General features: G+C 41.1%; 10 protein-coding genes across 10 annotated transcripts; 3 read left to right on the top strand and 7 right to left on the bottom strand. All coding sequences in view use genetic code 12, as the record gives it.

The window, feature by feature from the left end:
- Nucleotides 1-155: 155 nt before the first annotated feature.
- Nucleotides 156-1,050, bottom strand: PICST_80857 (electron transfer flavo protein beta subunit). The gene has a single exon (XM_001387602.1). It carries the CDS (start codon nt 1,018-1,020, stop codon nt 253-255), a length of 768 nt encoding a protein of 255 aa, XP_001387639.1. The 5' UTR covers nt 1,021-1,050; the 3' UTR covers nt 156-252.
- A 673-nt stretch (nt 1,051-1,723) lies between these two features.
- PICST_80533 (predicted protein) lies at nt 1,724-4,319 on the bottom strand (the record flags this gene model as incomplete). The annotated part of the gene is made up of 2 exons (XM_001387601.1): nt 2,108-4,319; nt 1,724-2,062 (listed from the first exon to the last, which is right to left on the bottom strand). Exons 1-2 carry the CDS (start codon nt 4,298-4,300, stop codon nt 1,724-1,726), a joined length of 2,532 nt encoding a protein of 843 aa, XP_001387638.2. The 5' UTR covers nt 4,301-4,319.
- Nucleotides 4,320-4,755: 436 nt separating this feature from the next.
- NUO21.1 (NADH-ubiquinone oxidoreductase) lies at nt 4,756-5,799 on the bottom strand. The gene has a single exon (XM_001387600.1). The coding sequence runs from the start codon at nt 5,773-5,775 to the stop codon at nt 5,158-5,160; it is 618 nt and encodes a 205-aa protein (XP_001387637.2). The 5' UTR covers nt 5,776-5,799; the 3' UTR covers nt 4,756-5,157.
- A 573-nt stretch (nt 5,800-6,372) lies between these two features.
- On the top strand, nt 6,373-7,368 carry PICST_52252 (predicted protein; the record flags this gene model as incomplete). The annotated part of the gene is made up of 2 exons (XM_001387989.1): nt 6,373-6,804; nt 6,877-7,368. 2 exons carry the CDS (start codon nt 6,373-6,375, stop codon nt 7,366-7,368), a joined length of 924 nt encoding a protein of 307 aa, XP_001388026.1.
- A 53-nt stretch (nt 7,369-7,421) lies between these two features.
- PICST_51170 (predicted protein) lies at nt 7,422-8,279 on the bottom strand (the record flags this gene model as incomplete). The annotated part of the gene is made up of 1 exon (XM_001387599.1): nt 7,422-8,279. A coding segment is annotated over one exon (858 nt), but the record flags the coding sequence as incomplete, so codon positions are not given.
- Nucleotides 8,280-8,943: 664 nt separating this feature from the next.
- On the top strand, nt 8,944-9,771 carry PICST_66543 (predicted protein; the record flags this gene model as incomplete). The annotated part of the gene is made up of 1 exon (XM_001387988.1): nt 8,944-9,771. The coding sequence occupies one exon, from the start codon at nt 8,944-8,946 to the stop codon at nt 9,706-9,708; it is 765 nt and encodes a 254-aa protein (XP_001388025.2).
- Nucleotides 9,772-10,010: 239 nt separating this feature from the next.
- Nucleotides 10,011-10,358, bottom strand: PICST_51362 (predicted protein; the record flags this gene model as incomplete). The annotated part of the gene is made up of 1 exon (XM_001387598.1): nt 10,011-10,358. The coding sequence occupies one exon, from the start codon at nt 10,356-10,358 to the stop codon at nt 10,011-10,013; it is 348 nt and encodes a 115-aa protein (XP_001387635.1).
- A 390-nt stretch (nt 10,359-10,748) lies between these two features.
- On the bottom strand, nt 10,749-11,498 carry VHS3.2 (protein whose overexpression suppresses the synthetic lethality of the hal3 sit4 double mutation; the record flags this gene model as incomplete). Its single annotated transcript, XM_001387597.1, has 1 exon — nt 10,749-11,498. One exon carries the CDS (start codon nt 11,496-11,498, stop codon nt 10,749-10,751), a length of 750 nt encoding a protein of 249 aa, XP_001387634.2.
- A 1,231-nt stretch (nt 11,499-12,729) lies between these two features.
- On the bottom strand, nt 12,730-13,374 carry PICST_74808 (predicted protein; the record flags this gene model as incomplete). Its single annotated transcript, XM_001387596.1, has 1 exon — nt 12,730-13,374. One exon carries the CDS (start codon nt 13,372-13,374, stop codon nt 12,826-12,828), a length of 549 nt encoding a protein of 182 aa, XP_001387633.1. The 3' UTR covers nt 12,730-12,825.
- Nucleotides 13,375-15,231: 1,857 nt separating this feature from the next.
- GNP1 (high-affinity glutamine permease) lies at nt 15,232-16,926 on the top strand (the record flags this gene model as incomplete). The annotated part of the gene is made up of 1 exon (XM_001387987.1): nt 15,232-16,926. One exon carries the CDS (start codon nt 15,232-15,234, stop codon nt 16,924-16,926), a length of 1,695 nt encoding a protein of 564 aa, XP_001388024.1.
- Nucleotides 16,927-17,081: the final 155 nt, after the last annotated feature.

Below are 17,081 nucleotides of genomic sequence, written 5' to 3'. Positions count from 1 at the left end.
AACGCTTGGAGACATTCAATAAAACACATCAATCAACAATATTTGAGGAGAGGCAACATAATGGAGCAAGTTGTTTTAACAGATAGCACAGAGACAGAAGAGGGGCCATTCATTAGTTATAGTGCAATAGACCTAGAATTCTACTGAATACGATTGAATTATAATAATTTGTATATGTACATTGTTTCTGAAGAACGAGGAGTGAACCTTAGGCAACAAGTCCTAGATCGATTTGATAATTATTCTTCGAGTCTAGATAGCATTCAAGTCCTTCAACTTGGCTACAAGTTCATCTACAGTTTCAACCTTGATACCGGCTTCTCTGACAGGTGGTTCAACCACCTTCAAGGTTTCCAATCTCTTGACTAAATCAATATTCAAGTCGCTTGGCTTCAACTTATCCAAAGGCTTCTTCTTGGCCTTCATGATGTTAGGTAAGGATGCGTATCTAGGCTCGTTCAATCGCAAGTCAGTCGTGATGACTAAAGGCAACTTTGCACGCAAAGTGTCTGCACCACCATCAATTTCCCTGGTGACAGTTACGGTTTCACCATCTATTTCAATCTTGGAAGCATTGGTAGCTTGTGGCCAGTTCAATAAACCAGCCAACATCTGACCCGTCTGATTAGCGTCATCGTCAATGGCTTGCTTGCCCAATATCACCAAGTTAGATTTATCCTTTTCCACCACCTTTTGCAACAATTTGGCTACAGTTAAAGGCTCAACCTCTTCATCTCCTACATCAATCAAAGTACTGTTGTCGGCACCTTTGGCCAAAGCAGTTCTCAAAACATCCTGAGCCTTTGCAGGGCCAACGGAAACAACATGGATGTTTTCCACCTTGTCTTTATCTGCTTCTTTGATTCTAACAGACTCTTCTAAGGCAATATCACAGAATGGATTGATGCTGAACTTGACCCCTTTGGTCTCGACTCCAGTCTGGGCTTTGTTAATCCTTGGTTTTATGGCGAAGTCAATGACTCTCTTAACGGGAACCAAGATTCTCAACTTAGACGACATCTTCTTCTGAATTATAAAGCGGCCTTTCTGGTTCCAATCGAATTTTTCTACTTTTCACTTCTGGATCCTAGTCTTTTCTTTAGACTGAAGGTCTTTTTTTCAGCCGGTATCGGATTTGGTGAAATTTATGCAGGACTTCATTTCCATGAGTCAAACAAGCTGGCTCCATCCACAGAAATCTAATGAGGCAGAAGAATTTTACAAAAGGTGAAACTGTTAGATAATCAAAGGAACAAGTAATCCCAATATACATTGTGTTTTATACATTCTATTCTTGTACTTTAAGTAAGGAATTTACAGACCTTTTGACTGTAATTTATTACTATCAGTGGCACGTGATACAACTCGTTTCTGAACTGCAGCTTCATCTGCAACACTGGCTGCAACAAATATATACAAATATATAAATGCCTAAGTAGACGGATGCCAATACACGTCAATAAGTCATAATGATATACACAAACAAAGTAATTGAATACACACATGACAATCTTGGAATTTTTATAAATTTTTGTACAAATTTAAACACTACTAGCAAATATTCTCACGAATCAAGTGTTCCTAATAGTCGCTTGCAATTCTTTATCATTCCAATGTGTCCATTCCTAGTAATATATACATTATTGCAAAAATCTAATACTATAAATACAATCGAATTATTCTAACTATGATACTATACTAGTTTACAGTCTATACTCTGTGCCTAAAGAGGCTGGCCCATACGAGATCTTGCCTTCATCTTCTCAATTCTGGCCTTCAACTGTGACGTCACTTCAGCAGCACGTTTCCAATCATCACTAGTGTCGAGTTCTGAGCTGACAGAGGTGGACGAGTCTTTGAATGTATTGGTGATGGTAGACATTCTTGACGGGCTGGTGATTCTATTACTGATGCTACTGCTCTTGTTGTACGGGCTCTCCTTGAAGATGTCTCCGCCAATGGAAAGTCGCTTAACACCTGAGCTGAGTTCACCAGATGTGATTCTCGATCTCTGCTTTTCAGGAGTACCTACGGATGCAGCAGTCTTCGGCTCAAACAGTGGCTGCGTACTTGAATAAAAACCACCATACGTCTGAGGTTTCTGAACTGGTTTTTGTTGCAAATTCATCATTTCGATTTCTTGTTCGAGAAAACGAATCTTTTGCTTAGCATCTTCCAAATCGTTATTAAGTCTTGAGATCTGCGTTTCCTTTTGCTGAATCATTAGCAAACTGTTGTTATGGTCCCTTACGTAGTTGTCAGCTGTAGACTTCAATTGATTCAACTCTAACTTAAGAGTCGCATTCTCAGTTTCTACCTGCTGTAACCTCTGGCTTTCTCTAGCTCTGTCATCTAGCCACTTTTCCTTTTCTTTACGTAATTCATTTAATTCTGCTCTATCTTCTTCAGATAAGGAGTTATCGTGACTGGCTCTAGTAGGCGCTGGATGTGCTGGTGCAGGTACATGAGAAGAAGCCAACGATCTGGCCGTTAATCCTCTGCCAAGAGCTGACACTTTTGGTACATCGTCTGATCTTTTTACAGGAGAAGTAGCTCCTCTCTTGGATGGTATTGACGAAGAAGTCGGTACTAGCCTTCTGGCTCCTCCGGATGTAAGCTTCTTTTCGCCTACTTGAGAAGGTGGTCTGGTAGCTCTAGTGACTGAAGCAGCTGGCTGAAACGAACCAGACCGCTGTGATGGTCCCAGAGACGAACCAAGCTTGGAATTGACGTCGACCTTTTCAAAGAACGCCTGGATCTTCGATTTTCTGTTCGCATCTATTTTTTCCAAAAAGGATTTCAATTCTCGCTCACCTGTAATTTTCATCAATGTACCAATCATTTCTGTCGAAGCTTGTCTTATAGGCTCCTGTGATTCTCCCAAGAGCTTGACGCCGATTTCCATTATGCTATCAACTTCAGCAGAAGTTGGCGGTATTTTGGACGAAACTAAACATTTCTGAAGAAAACTGGCAGCAGCAATTTTGTTTTGAGGAACTTTCAATTTCATTCCAGCAATAGATTCCTCCAAGATATCGCTAAGACTAGTGGCATCGAAGATGGCCGTGAGTGCGTTTTCCAAAGCTGTGGCTACAGACGCTTTCTTTTCCTTAGTTCTCTCAACCATTGGCATCAATAGAATGTGCTTGTACTTGGGAAAAGAGCCCTGCAATCCCTTGATGACGATTTCTGCTGAATTGGCAGCATTTTCCACCACCTGGATATTGGCGTCCTTCATACACTTAGCTATGATTCTAAAGAAGTGGGTGTAATCCGCTGTGGGAACTACTTTTACTACCAGATTTAACGACTCGAGCACTTCGTCAAGTACCTCCTTACGGTCTTTCCATTTGGCCGAGCCAATTCTCTCGTCTAGATCCACCGGAAACTTGGATAAGACATCCACTGGCTCTGCAAGATCAAAAGGATCAAATGCCACAGCATTGGCACGAATAGAAGACTCCGAGTCCACCATATCGATATCCATATCATCTTTGGTTACAGTCGAAGCTGAAACTGTAGCAGCTGCAGCAGCAGCTTCTTCTTCTTCACGTCGTTTTATCTCCAATTGCTGACTACGAGTATATCTTTTCTGTTCAGGTGCATCTTTCACGGCCTCAAAGGCTTTGGACAAGTCCTTCTGTTGCACAGGTTTCAATTCTTGAAGAAGAATTTTCACCAAAGCATCACCCATCCATTTGTAGAGTTCAACTGTCAATTGGGTCGTTTCAGCACGTACATTTTTGTCGGCATGGGCAAAAAGTTTGGCCAAATAGGGAATTATTGGTTTGGGCAGCACTACCTGACATCCGTAATTGTTAACTATGACAGCCAATGCGTTGACGGAGCCAGCTACGAGTTTTGGTAAGCGATCAGTCAATAAGGGAAGAATATCTTCGATTACGGAGTTGACATCTTTGGAAAGTTCGACAAACAACAAAAGCAATTCAATAGCAAAGTCCTTGGTATTTTTTCTAGAAGATGTAAGACCTTTTTTGCAAATAGCTGGGATCGCCCCGGCAGACTTGAGACGGTTAGCAATACTGGCAGTTCCACCGAATTGTAAATAATTAACCAAAAGCTTTAAGCCTGATTCCTGGGCCACTACATTCAGGTCGGTGACAATTTGTTTAAACAACTCTGGGTGACTGTTGAAGTTTTGGAAACAGACGTCATTTTCGTTTCGGGAAGATTCGATCTGGGTTCTGGTTTCTTCGTAGGCTTCAAGTCTCACTTTCCATACTTTGTGCACGAGACGTTCCTCCAACGGGAGCGAAGAGTAGTCGGGCTCTTCAGACATGGTGGAAGAAAGGAGTTTGTGGAGTAGAGGAATATGGAGAAAAGAAGAAAGGTGGCGAGATAAGTAATAAAGATGAAGATAATGAAGAGTCAAGAGTACACTGGAGGTGTTGCAAACCAGTCGTGTATTGTTTTGTAAACAAAGGCTTGCTGAGACACGACTGAAAAATAGTTTTTTGAAAATAGTCTACAACGCCTGGAAATAAATTTGAATTATTGAAAGGAGACTCAGTGCGAGCTTGTAAGCGAAGATTACGTGCTGCTGGTATAACACGGAAAGAGTAGAGTGTAATCGGGAGATATTGTTGTTATATATATATACTAATAAACGCAAGTAGTCGATATTAAAGCTGGACCCATAGCAGAACTTTAGAATATCAATAAGTTTACAATTAGGCAGATATCTTGCTGCCTTCACTCTCTAAACCAAGTGTTCTACTCTTTCTACAAAGATTTCTTAACGATGCAAAGTATTGATGGTGAATATAAAGATGAGAGACAACGCTTTCGCATTGTCCCAGTGGAAATGTTGGAAGAAACGACTGGAGAGATAGGGATACTGCCTCTGGAAGACATTAGCGCATTGAAGTGATGACAAGCAATTAGCTTTTTAAGACAATAACTTCATTTAATAACTTGACAGTACAATAACTGAAGCACAACAGTTGACGCTTGTTAATCGACAGCAATTGACGTATCTTTAATTGTAAGTACCTAGAGTTTTTCGCAGCTCCCTAGAATCACTGCTTACGAAATACTACTTCTTCTCTCATCACACTTCGCTAAACTCATATAGCACTTGTAGTCCTTGTGGCACTTGTCAAAGAAACAGTGTCCATTCTATCCCATCCCAGAAGTCTACTCTATGTGTTTGGCGTATTTGGCCTGGATTTCAGCAAAGGGCTTCAACTTGAATCCCCAGGCTTCTTCACCGGGTCTGTCTACGTAGTACTTGTCGATGCTGACTCCGTGGTATGGATGGTGGGCAAAGTTGAACCAGGGCAAGATGGCTATAGCCGTGAATGAGTACTGCGAGTTTCTGTTGGCAATATCCTTCAATCTGTCGTCCAACACTGACACGTTCTCGTGGTAGGGTAACTTTTCTTGGGACAACAACTTTTTGATCTCGTATCTGTCTTTGCTGACTTCTCTAGAATTTTCCGTCCAGCCCAAGAATCTCTTGGACGATCTCACATAGGCCAAATAGAATCCTCCTACAAACCCTAAAAGAGTAGCCGTTCTCAAGGCTCCTCCAGGCACTTTTCCTGGAGCTTTGAAAGCACCTTCTGCTGGTTCCAACTTTTCCCAAGCCTGAAGGGCCAATGGGAATGCGGCAGTGGTAGCTGCCCAGATACCCAAATCCAGGGATCTGAAATATCTGACTACTCTCAGAAAATGGGGGTCCACATCGATGAGCTCATAATCCGATTGTGGGGGAGTGGATCTCACAGGCTGGTTGCTGGGGGTGTACGACATCGCTGCGGGTAGTACTGCTAGTTCCGTATGTGATTTATAACCTGGCTGGTAAATTTTTCACTGTAGATAGTCTTTATTTCGGAATCCATAATGCTCATTTGTCAAACGTTGATTGGAGTGAAAAGTCGTGCGGGCCACATCAGTCACGTGAAAACATCAAAAATGGTTGCAATCCATTGGAAAGGGTTGATAGCACAGTAGGAGAACCAGAGAAATGGTTCAGGTATCAAGAAGAGAAGACTTACAGTTGTACTGAATAGCTTAGAAGTTCCTGTTTTATCATGATTGAGGTTTTTTGTTGCTCTTCTATGGTGCTGCAGGTACACGTGACACAACTATTTAGGAAGTGAAGTAGTAGGAGTAGACCAGCAACTCTAGAAGCCTCTCATTATCTACTTTCCGAAACCAGGTAATATATGCAAATAGACGTACATGGTATGATCGTAGCAGTAACCCATTAAGGCTAGTCCCATATAAATTTTGTGGTGGGGGCGTGACATGGTAGCGCGCAATATAAACCCCAGGCTTAGATTAGATATTACTATCATATTCAATATACCATATCCGTTCTTCAGCACCTTATAGACTACATTAGACATGCCCATAGCCATAAGGGATCAAGTGGCACTTGAATCCGATGACATTTACGATCCCGGCCGGAAACGGCATCCCATTGTCAAACTTCTAAACTGTGTTAGAATCTACAATATACCATTAATCAACTTCTTCATCATTTCAGTACTAGGGTTCTTTTTGTTCAAGTTGACCACCAAGTACACCGACCTTTACATCAAGAGTTCGTTAATCACGATTATAGTGACGAATCTCGTTCTTTACGGCATATCAGAAAGTATGGCACAGTCAATTCTTAGCTATAGACCCAATCAACCTGGTATAGGGATCAGGTATAATGATGGGTCTAGTGGCACGGCACTTTCGTTCAACTCCAATGATATCACACTTAGAATGAATCCAGCATCGGGATTCAGCGCATATTCTGATGATATTGAAGCCAATAATGAAACTAATGTAGATACTAGCACAGATAGAGAAGGAAGAAACAGCATGGAGTCAAACATCGATGACGATGAAGGCATAGAGCGATTCATAGATTACCTACAACAGGATGACGAATCACAGGAGCGCGACTTCAACAACTTTGGCGACTTACCTCCTCCCATTGTGGAGCTTACATATTTCCAGTTTAATAGACTTGCTGGGTTTATGTGTTGGGGGTTTGTGATGGCTTTTGTTCAATGTTGGTGGTACAAATTTCTACAAATCTACTCCAAGGATCCCAAGTTTATTGAGGTTTTGCGTAAAGTATTAACAGACCAGCTTTGTTTCTCTCCAGTGTCGCTCTTCTGTTTCTTCACCTACGGAACAATCGTTCTAGAAAGTGGAACATGGGAGCAGACCAAAGCTAAACTCAGCAAGATCTACTTAAAGACGTTACTCATCAACTACTCGGTGTGGTTCCCAGTTCAGTTCTTTAACTTTTTCATTGTTCCCAGAAGCTTCCAGGTGCCGTTCTCATCGTCGGTATCAGTGATGTGGAACTGTTTTCTTTCAATGCGAAATTCAAATAGCTAATAACAACCAATGATTTTAATATACAATTTTATTGATACCATTTGTATATATTTTTATATATACATCCCAGAGTTGGAGAAGCCGTTGAACTTTCTGACTGACAAACTCACCTTTTTCAAGTATTCTTCCTTGACTCTTTCGTCAAAGTGCAAAACATCGGCCACTACAACTGCCGCATCTACTATGGCGTCGTTGTCAGATTTTTCGAAGCCCGATTGACCTTCTGAGTTCAACACCAATGCCAATAATCTCGACTCTGGAGACAAGTTCAATTGTGAGATCACAGATGCTACAATGCCCGTTACAAAGTGCGGAGGCTTCAAGTCTGGAATGGCATTGTAGTATTCCGACTTGACTACTTTCTCATTAATGACCAACTTGCTCAAAGTCTGGTTATTATTGAGGCTACAAGGAGCCAATGTGATCCAGGTCTTGGACGGATTGAGTTTAGAAACTAGTGCTCTAGCTATCAACGAGTAGGTTATAACGTTGGCAAAGTGCGGAAAGGTGACAGAAAGCAGCTTATTCGTTTCGCTGTAATAAAGTGGTATTTCTGTTTGCGCATACTTGGACTGGATGACTTTGTGCTCAATGGCAGAATATAATTGTTCATCTTCGTCGTAGTAATCCTTGGATGCGTCTTCTGTTTTAGAAGGTTCAGCTTCGGAGTTTTCAGTAGCAGCAGCATATAATTCTGGATAAGTTATGGATACTTTCCCCACGGCTCTGGTCCGTGGAAAGTTGGCTGAGATAATTCCGATGGTGGAAGGAGAAATGAGAACATAGTCCACTGCGACAGAATCATCTATGACTACAGCAACAGTGGGGATTGGTGAAGGTTTCGATTCAACAGACTCCTCGTCATCATCAAGCTGGTGACGTGGAGCTCGGTATTCGTTAACTGGTTTGATCTGGGAGAAAGTTAGTATTAAGAATGGATTTTGAAAAGTAGCTTGAAAAGCTGAACCGAATTGAGGTCAGATTTTGAATACTCCGAAATAACAATAAGTTTCAGCAATTGAGGTGTGCTCAAAAGGATTCAAGATTTTACAGCAAATATGGCACTTACGAGCATCTCTATAGCAAAAGGAAATGTGTTTGTTGGAAAGAAGGAGATCAGGGTTTGCCACCACCCATTAGTTGAAGAATGTCCGAGTTCTATTGAATTTGTGGAGTTGCATACAAACTTTTTTGACGTTCTCAGTATTTTTCACGATTGCTCAGTATTCCTCACTAACCTCTCGCTATTTCTCGCTATTTCTCACTATTTTTCAGTCTTCACTATTTTGATTCTTTTCATTATTTACCCTGGAGGTTCTCGTTAACTCTTCAGATTATAACGCTTTCAAGCTACCACCAATACTTGTGAACTTATAGGTCACAATTCTCTCTTCCTTTCATTTGTGTGTCTAATCGCCCCGTTTGGATCTCGGCCCTAATCTTCTCGCAGTCGCGGTCGCTTAACTTTTTTTCTCTCGTTCCCTAATTATCAGACAACTTCTAGTTCTCTATTTCTAACAATCTTCTTATCCAATAGCCATTCTCTTCTTCCTGCCCACCTTCCTCACAATAGCCATGCTTAGGACCTCTACCAGAAGTTGGACAATCTCACGGCCGGTTTCCACCCGTTTAGGATCGCTTTTCCGCTCTTACCACTCAGAAACCCATCCCAACACTATAGTCGATGAAAAATCAGTCGAGTCTCGAATTCTTACCAAGGCTATCGAGTTCATTCCAGAACACGGCTTCCACCAGAACACCATAACTCAAGCCATAAGGGCTTTGGGATACCCCGACTCGTTGCAGCTGGTCATCACCAATTCATCTAACTCTCCAGACTTCCTGTTGGTGTTGCATTGGCTAAAGGTCCAGAGACAGAAATTGGAGCAACACCTCGTAGACCCCACCAGCGAGTTCCACACTATCAAGGACGAGTACGAAAGAGTGGCTTATGCTATTAAGAAAAGACTCCAATATAATGGCCCAATTATCAACCAATTGGGCCTGGGCTTGTCACACCTTGTAGTTCCTTATAATGTCTCTCAGCTGTTGGCAGAACTTCACCTGCTCAGTGACGATATCGCCTTTTATGCTGGAGACATGTCGCATGACCTTGCTTGGTACACCAAGAGAGTAGGGTTCTCGTCTATTTATGTGTCGTCGGAATTGTACCAGTTGCAAGATTCTTCAGAGGGTTTCAGAAGAACAAATGCTTTTGTAGATGAAAAAGTCCACGGCTTGAAGAGATTGGGATCAGCATACAACGATGTAGAACAATGGGGAGTGTTCAATGCCATCAGTACTGTGAATTTGATCAAGTCTCAGCTCTTGAGAGGATAGCTGTACATAGAAGACCAGATATATATGAATCATGATACAAATACATAGCCTAATAGTAATTGGCTAGATACTAAATAGAATTATAGATCGCACGAATAAGTCACTTACTGAGCTTTCGGATTTCTTGAATGCAACTTCCTGTTTATCGTTGACTTGCTCATTCAAGTTTACTATAGGCTAATTAAACCCGATGGACATATTGACTATCTGAACTTTGATATCTCACTCTATGATCTCCTTTCAAGTTATATCCCTACACTACAGAATCTCGATTAATTCCATTATTTGTACATTATATTACACTAGGCCATCTGGGCTCTAATAGCCAACAACTTCTGTCTGGTAGCCTCCATGGCCTTTTCCTCGTCGGAGATCTTAGTTTCAACTCGCGAAATCTCTCCCTCTATAAACTCGATTCTCTTAGATACATTCATCTTAGCTTCACTGTAATCTTGAGGAAGCAAAATGGGACCTGTCAATTTGTAGATCTTGGAGTCTTCATTCAAAGACTCAAACTCAGTGAGTACGATCTTGTTTTCCTGGAACTGGGTCTCCAATTGAGATCTAGCGGTGATGAGCTCGTTCAAGCTGTTCTGCTGTTGGTTGAACTCCAATGAGAGCGACTCAAACTGTTGCTTAGCTTCGGCCATGTTGAGTTTCTGGAGAACAACGGTTTCTTGATCTTTCAGAATCGGGAATTTTTCACTTCATACAGCGAGATAGAGTCGTCGCGCGCTTATATAAGAATGCGACAAATTGGAGATATACCAAAACTACAACTTAATGCTACAACTCTACAGCCAAATTTGTAAAACAGTGTACTATCTATATAGGAGCATTATACCCAACCCAAAAACAAACAGAGAAAGAAAAGAAGCTATAAACCTAACCAAAGCAGAAGACGAATGAAACCAGAACAGAACAAGAATTATGTAGATACTACCAACATAAAATATGTCAATAGAAGATGACGAGACGGCCAACATGTAAATGTGTATGTCACTGTTAGACAATAAAGTGGCACTAATAGACTTCAACTTTTATTTTGGAAAAATGTCATTATCTCTTTCGCTGATCCGTATTTCTGTCACATGGACCTTGTATGTTCTGTCAGCATCACCACCGTAGCCGGTCAAAGTACCAGAATTACCATACTCTTCTTCTTCTTCTTCTTCTTCCTCTTCTTCGTCGTATTCGTCGTATTCATCTGCTATAGCGTTTTCGTCATCGTAAAGAGGTAATGGTTCATTTTCCTCGATGCTATCGTCCATTACGGCATCTTCATCCTCGTCATTGTGGAACTCTCCGCTCAAGAAAGTTGGACGAGGGGTATGGTAGGAAGTATGTCTACGCTGTTGGTTATGCTTCAGTACGGGTTCGTACAGAAAGTAGGGAGCATTGTTAGGAGGGCAATCTTCAGAGTTTGTAGGGGTCACAGACTTGGACTTGGATCTAGACCTTTGACCGTGAGACTGAGTTCTGGAGCTGAAGCTCAAGGCACGGATCTTCTTTTCATTGGCCAATGAACACAGCTGTTGGTACGGCGTTGCAAACAAATCTTGGTTAAAGACAAAACCCTGGCATTCCTTAAGCGAAATGATGGAATAGGATGCCGCATCGGAATAGTACGAGGGAGCCTCGTAGACAGAAAAGTTTTCGTTTTTGATCATGGAGGGTGAGAGGAAAGAGTTCCTTCTAAACCACGGCGACGACGTCGACGAAAACGACGAGTTTCGTCTTTTCACGATGGTTGGTTCTGGTCTGGATTTTTTGTTTCTAGAGTCAGCCATTGTGGAATTGATGATGCTAGACTAATTAGTGAGAATACTTATTGAATAATTAGTAGCTAGTAGGACTGGCGGTGCGATCAGCCGAATGTCTGGATTGTTTGAATTAGTGTTTTTGCTGGTATTGCCTTGTATGATCTAGTCACAAGAATTATTTGAGCAGAATCAGATGTTGTGGCTAAAGTGTAGACCTCGGAAAAGCGATAACAGGTGAGGTGTCTCTGAAATGGTATTAGGTGTGCAGGTGAGATCGATAAGGATACTGTGGAGTAGCAATGAGGAGACCTAAAGGATGAGGAGTAGTAACGGCAAAAAGATCAAGTGACGTAGAAGACAAAGACCGGTGAAATGAAAGATGAAAAAGAAAAGAAGCCGGAAAAGAAAAAGCTAAAAGGATTCGATGAAACAAAACGTACAATTAGAACTAGACCGGTTTGGTCTTGTGAGTCGGACTGTGCGGAGCGGGGAGGTTTAGTACTGTGGTGAAATAGTGGAGCGAAAATAGTGAGCAATGGAGAGAAATAGTGAGAAATAGTGAGAAATAGTGAGAGATTATGCAGAATAGCGACAACTGGTGGGAAAATTAGCGACCAGCTGCTGATATTCACTAAGAGACATTTAGAATAGAGGTATAGACTTCTGAGACACCCTAGATGAAGATACTGAAACATATGCCATGCTTCAAAGCCGAGACAAATTCTAAACTGCCATGGGATGTATCAATAGCACTTTTAGTTGGAGATTCTACACTTTGGAAACGTTTCTGGTTCCATAACAGCCTTACGTTTCACTTGTCCCGTGGAAATTCTCGCCCTACAACCCTACAACTAATTTGGTGCCACCTGTGACATTACTGTGACATGGGACGAGGACCCTACAGGTTACGCTAGATTCCTATTCTTTCCATAGGATGCGGTTGTTCATTAGAACAGAACATCACCACACCTTCTACCATCTCAGCTGCCATTGTTATAACTCAGATGTGTAGCTACAGCCGTCACCCCTATAATTTCGCAACTATTTGTAATTGTATAACTACTTTTCATTAAATTCTTCAATCACCACAAGATCTTCTCCACAAACACAATAAATGGTTGCAATACATATTCCATGAACTCCTCGTATTCAATGGACTTCATCGCAGAGTCTCCTTAACTCTTCGACTCTAAGCTGGCCGTCCTCTACCTTTGTTCTCTCTTCACATCTTCTCACATAGCTCTGCTCTACATTTCATCACACTATACCGTGCATTCTTATATACATGTTTCCATAACGTCATAATGGGCCAATAGCCTCGGATCATATCATACTAAGCTCAATGCTCAGACAACTACAATAAACTAGATGTATCCCTCTCTCTGTACCAGAGCCCACCTCTTTCCTTCAACCTGTTCATGACAAACTTCAAGCCCTCGCGAGAGTTAGAGATGTTAGACAAAAACCTGTTGTGACTCCATTGCTCAATCTTCTGCTTCAAGCCTACAAAATTGGACGAGAACTTGACCTTGCTCTCAACCAATGTGTTGATTCCATCTTCACACGAGTACTTCAAATACTCCTCGACTTTAAGTAGCTTGCGATGATCTACATTCGCAGTGTACGAAAGAAGAATCTTACCCTTGGGATCAATCACACTCTTTTCAATAATCCACGAGTCCAAACTGGTACCCAAAAATGGCTTAATGAACTGAGGCAACCTTCCCGTCTTGACCACCAATCTTGTGGTCCTTAATCTGCCATCTTCATCAATACAATGTTCCAAAGTGTCACTGCTCTTAACATGTTTGGCATACGGATTAGGATATCGGTTCAAATAGGCCAAAGAAGCCGTGGAAAAGTCATGGTTGTACAAATGGCTATGTTCGATAAATTGGACCATTCCAATGAGATTTCAAATTGAAAGCGATACAAATTTGAATAATATCGTGAATATGTGGTTGCCTTATAGCTTTACTAATAGGTTTACTAGGAAGATTTCTATAATTTTTCGGAGAACCTGAGATTCCCACGTAAATCTGTACTTTTTGAAGGAATACGTTCTTTCCTATCAGCTTCTTCCACACTTCACCTCAGGCGTCAACAAACCTCGATTCAAATTGAAAAGAGTTCACGTCAGATTTTGAAACACTTGCCATTTGCCTGAAAAATTTTGTCCTATAAAAATGGTGAGAGTTGGGGATGTCAGCAGACATCAAGGAATCGCCGAGATCACGTGACTTACAACCGAGTATCCCTATAGATCTTTCGGTATACCGACGGAGATTGACTTGGGTCCGAGAACAAGTGTGGAGTAGAAGAGAACTCCTGGATGGATACTACTCGTTTTATTACCATAAAAACCGAAATCCCCGTGTGGCAGCAACGTAGATTTTCTGACTACGTTCATAGTCAAGAAAGTTCGCCACGGGGCTCTGGATGGTTAAACTCTCTCTGGCTTAACTAGCAGAAAACCTTTTTAGCTATAGTCAAATTTTATTCAGCTAAAGTCAATCTTCGGCAGAATTAACCTTCGAAATAGGTTTGAAAGGTTGCTTTCCTTGTTGACTATTTTCAGGTATTTTTAATCTTTCAACTTAATATTTAGAAATGCAATTAAGCAACAGTAGTCTGAGATATTACCTAAAATACGCCAAGGGCAATTAGGATAAAGTAAGCTGGACTTGCCAGATAAGGCCCCCACAGTTTGATATGATCAAGTCCGAGAGATCATGTGTATTTTAGTATTCCTGATCTATTGTCATATGTTCTTTTTGGTCGTCCCAGTCGTAATCAGGTAATGTAAGCGAGCCTTACATTTTTAATCAAGGCACAAAGTCTATTTTTTAAGCATGGAAGAATTCTCTAAAAATATCAGCCGATTAATGTTATTCTAAACTCTACATGACCTCTAAAACAAACGTGGTATAATTCCATGAAGTATAATCAACCAGTTTGAACTTTGATTCTCGAAGTCGTTGAGTCCCTCTTCAGCCCCTCCAGTGCCCTGCAGCCTTCAGGCATAATATGCAGCTGTAGTGCCTCAAAATACTTTTAGAGCTTGCTGCGAAAAGTTTTCATTTTTCGCAGGAAGAATGCCCTGCGTCGCTTTTCAGCAACCAATGATAATCAGCAAGACATAATAAAGCAAAACAGTATAGCGAACAAATAGAGCCATTTGTTCCAATCAGACAACTTTTATTCAGGTGACCTGCTAAGATTCAACATCGTCAGCAGCTTTCTGGGGTAGCTTCAAGGTGATTTGTAGATCTTTCGGCAAAGCAATTTAGAGTGAAACGGCATCCTCGCACAATCAATGAGGCTCAGGGCTCTTTTCCCAATCTGTCTCCATCATGCTGCCGGTTTCGGCTGGTTTTTCTTTCTTGGTCAAGTGCCCAGACTTTGGCATGCGAGGAAAAATATAGTTCCTTTGTCACATCGGTTACGTTTACTGCTAAATGTGGTTAGCGGAATAATCGCCGTGGAAAGAAAATATCGAAAGGTCCACAAAGTTGGAAAACCATCTCATCTAGACAACTAATATCCTCTTAGTGGTTGATTTCTTAGATCTTAATCTGCTTGAGAGTTTTATTGTTCTGTCAAAAACATCCGGGGAAAAGTCAGATATTTATAACTGACCATGTCTGCTTGTAATTATAAATTTGTAAAATGACAATTTTGATAAAGTGATTGATTTTTTTTGAGCTAGGGTTTCGAACTAGAGTTGAGAACATCATATGACGAGATAAATAAAATTCATATGTCATTATCAGAAGTTAGCAAAGAGAAAGAATATCCAGTAGAAGATGCTGCCATCAGAAGTGCGGACTCCTGTGAGTCAGCGACTCCCAAGTCTCACTGGAAGAGCTTCAAGGATTCCTTCAAAAGGAAAGAAGTGGTAGAGGGAGAAGAACGTCTTCACCAGACTATGAATAAACGTCATTTGAAACTTATGGCTCTAAGTACTGGTCTTGGAACTGGTCTTTTGGTTGCAGCTTCTGGTAAATTGCGTAACGCTGGACCGGCTGGAGTACTTATTGGTTATTTCATTGTTGGTACGATTATGCTTATTCCAACCATCAATTCTGTGTCCGAGTTAAGTATTGCCTACTCTAGAATGCCTGGCGGCTTCCAAGCATTTTATTCCAAATTTATTGATGAAAGTGTTGGCTTTGCTTTGGGCTGGAACTATGCCTTACAGTGGGTAGTGGTTATATCTTTAGAGTTAGTCGTCGCTTCCATGACGGTCAAATTCTGGACCACAAGCTTGCACCCAGATGTTATAGTAGCTATTGTGATGGTGATCATTTTTCTTATTAATTTGGGAGGAGCTAGAGGATACGCCGAAGCAGAATCAATTATGAATACGGTGAAGGTTCTATTCTTAACAGGATTCGTCATCTTCGGTTTAATTATCGACTTGGGCGGTGGTCCTCAAGGTTTCGTTGGAGGAAGATACTACCGTGACCCAGGTGCATTTACCACTTTTAAGGGGTTGGTTACTGTTTTCTGTACTGGTGCATTTTCTCTTGGTGGCAGTGAATTTGTATCTTTAGCAGCCGCAGAAACTAAACACCCTCGTATTGCCTTGAGGGCTGCATCCAAGTTTGTCTACTATAAGGTATTCGTCCTTTTCTTGGGTTCTTTATTATTTGTAGGATTATTGGTACCATATGACAATCCAGATTTGCTAGGCTCAAGCAAGGGAACAAACACTTCACCATATGTTCTTGCGGCTCAGCTTCATGGCGTTAAAGTACTTCCACATATCATCAATGCCGTTATTTTGATTTCGGTGACTTCAGTTGCAACAGCTGCTATGTACAGTAGTCCACGTTTCATCCAAGCCCTCGCTCAAGAAGGTCTTGCTCCAAAGTGGTTTGATTACATTGACCGTCAAGGAAGACCATTAAGAGCTTGGTTGTGTACCGTGGTGTGTACCTTCTTCTCATTCATTGCTGCCTATGAAAAACAAGATATTGTTTTCAACTGGATGTTATCCATTTCGGCTCTTTGCTTTGTCTTTGCCTGGTTATTTATTTGCATTTGTCACCTCAGATTCAGAGCGTGCTTGAAGGCTAGAGGTATACCTCTTAGTGATTTGGCATATGCTTCCCAAACTGGTGTGATTGGGTCTTGGACATCGATTATCATCAACTGCTTGATTTTGATTGGTCAGTTTTGGATTGCTTTGTTCCCAATAGGTTCAAATAAACCTGATGCTAATAATTTTTTCCAAAACTATTTGGGGGCTGTATTCATTCTTGTATTCTACTTTGGTCACAAACTTTGGACTAAGAACTGGAAATTTTATAAGTCGGTGGATGAAATCGACTTTGATACAGGCAGAATCAAGTACGACTCGGAAATATTACAATTGGAAATTCTAGAGGACAAGGAGCGCTACAAAAGAGCAAGCATACTCAAAAAGATCTATATCACTCTCTTCGATTAGAAAATAATCACCTTATTCCACAGTATAACAATATATGATTCAGTTGTAAAACTTTTTTCGCAGCCAAATTATTTTTTTATGTTTTTGCATCTCTTTAAAGTTGAACGAGATCTGTTTCAAATTGGTTCCCATGAAACAACAGGTAGAAACCAAAA

Source organism: Scheffersomyces stipitis, chromosome 1 (genome assembly GCF_000209165.1).
Source record: "Scheffersomyces stipitis CBS 6054 chromosome 1, whole genome shotgun sequence".
NCBI classification, from domain to species: Eukaryota; Fungi; Ascomycota; class Pichiomycetes; order Serinales; family Debaryomycetaceae; genus Scheffersomyces; species Scheffersomyces stipitis.
This window is presented reverse-complemented; position numbering and strand designations above follow the sequence as displayed.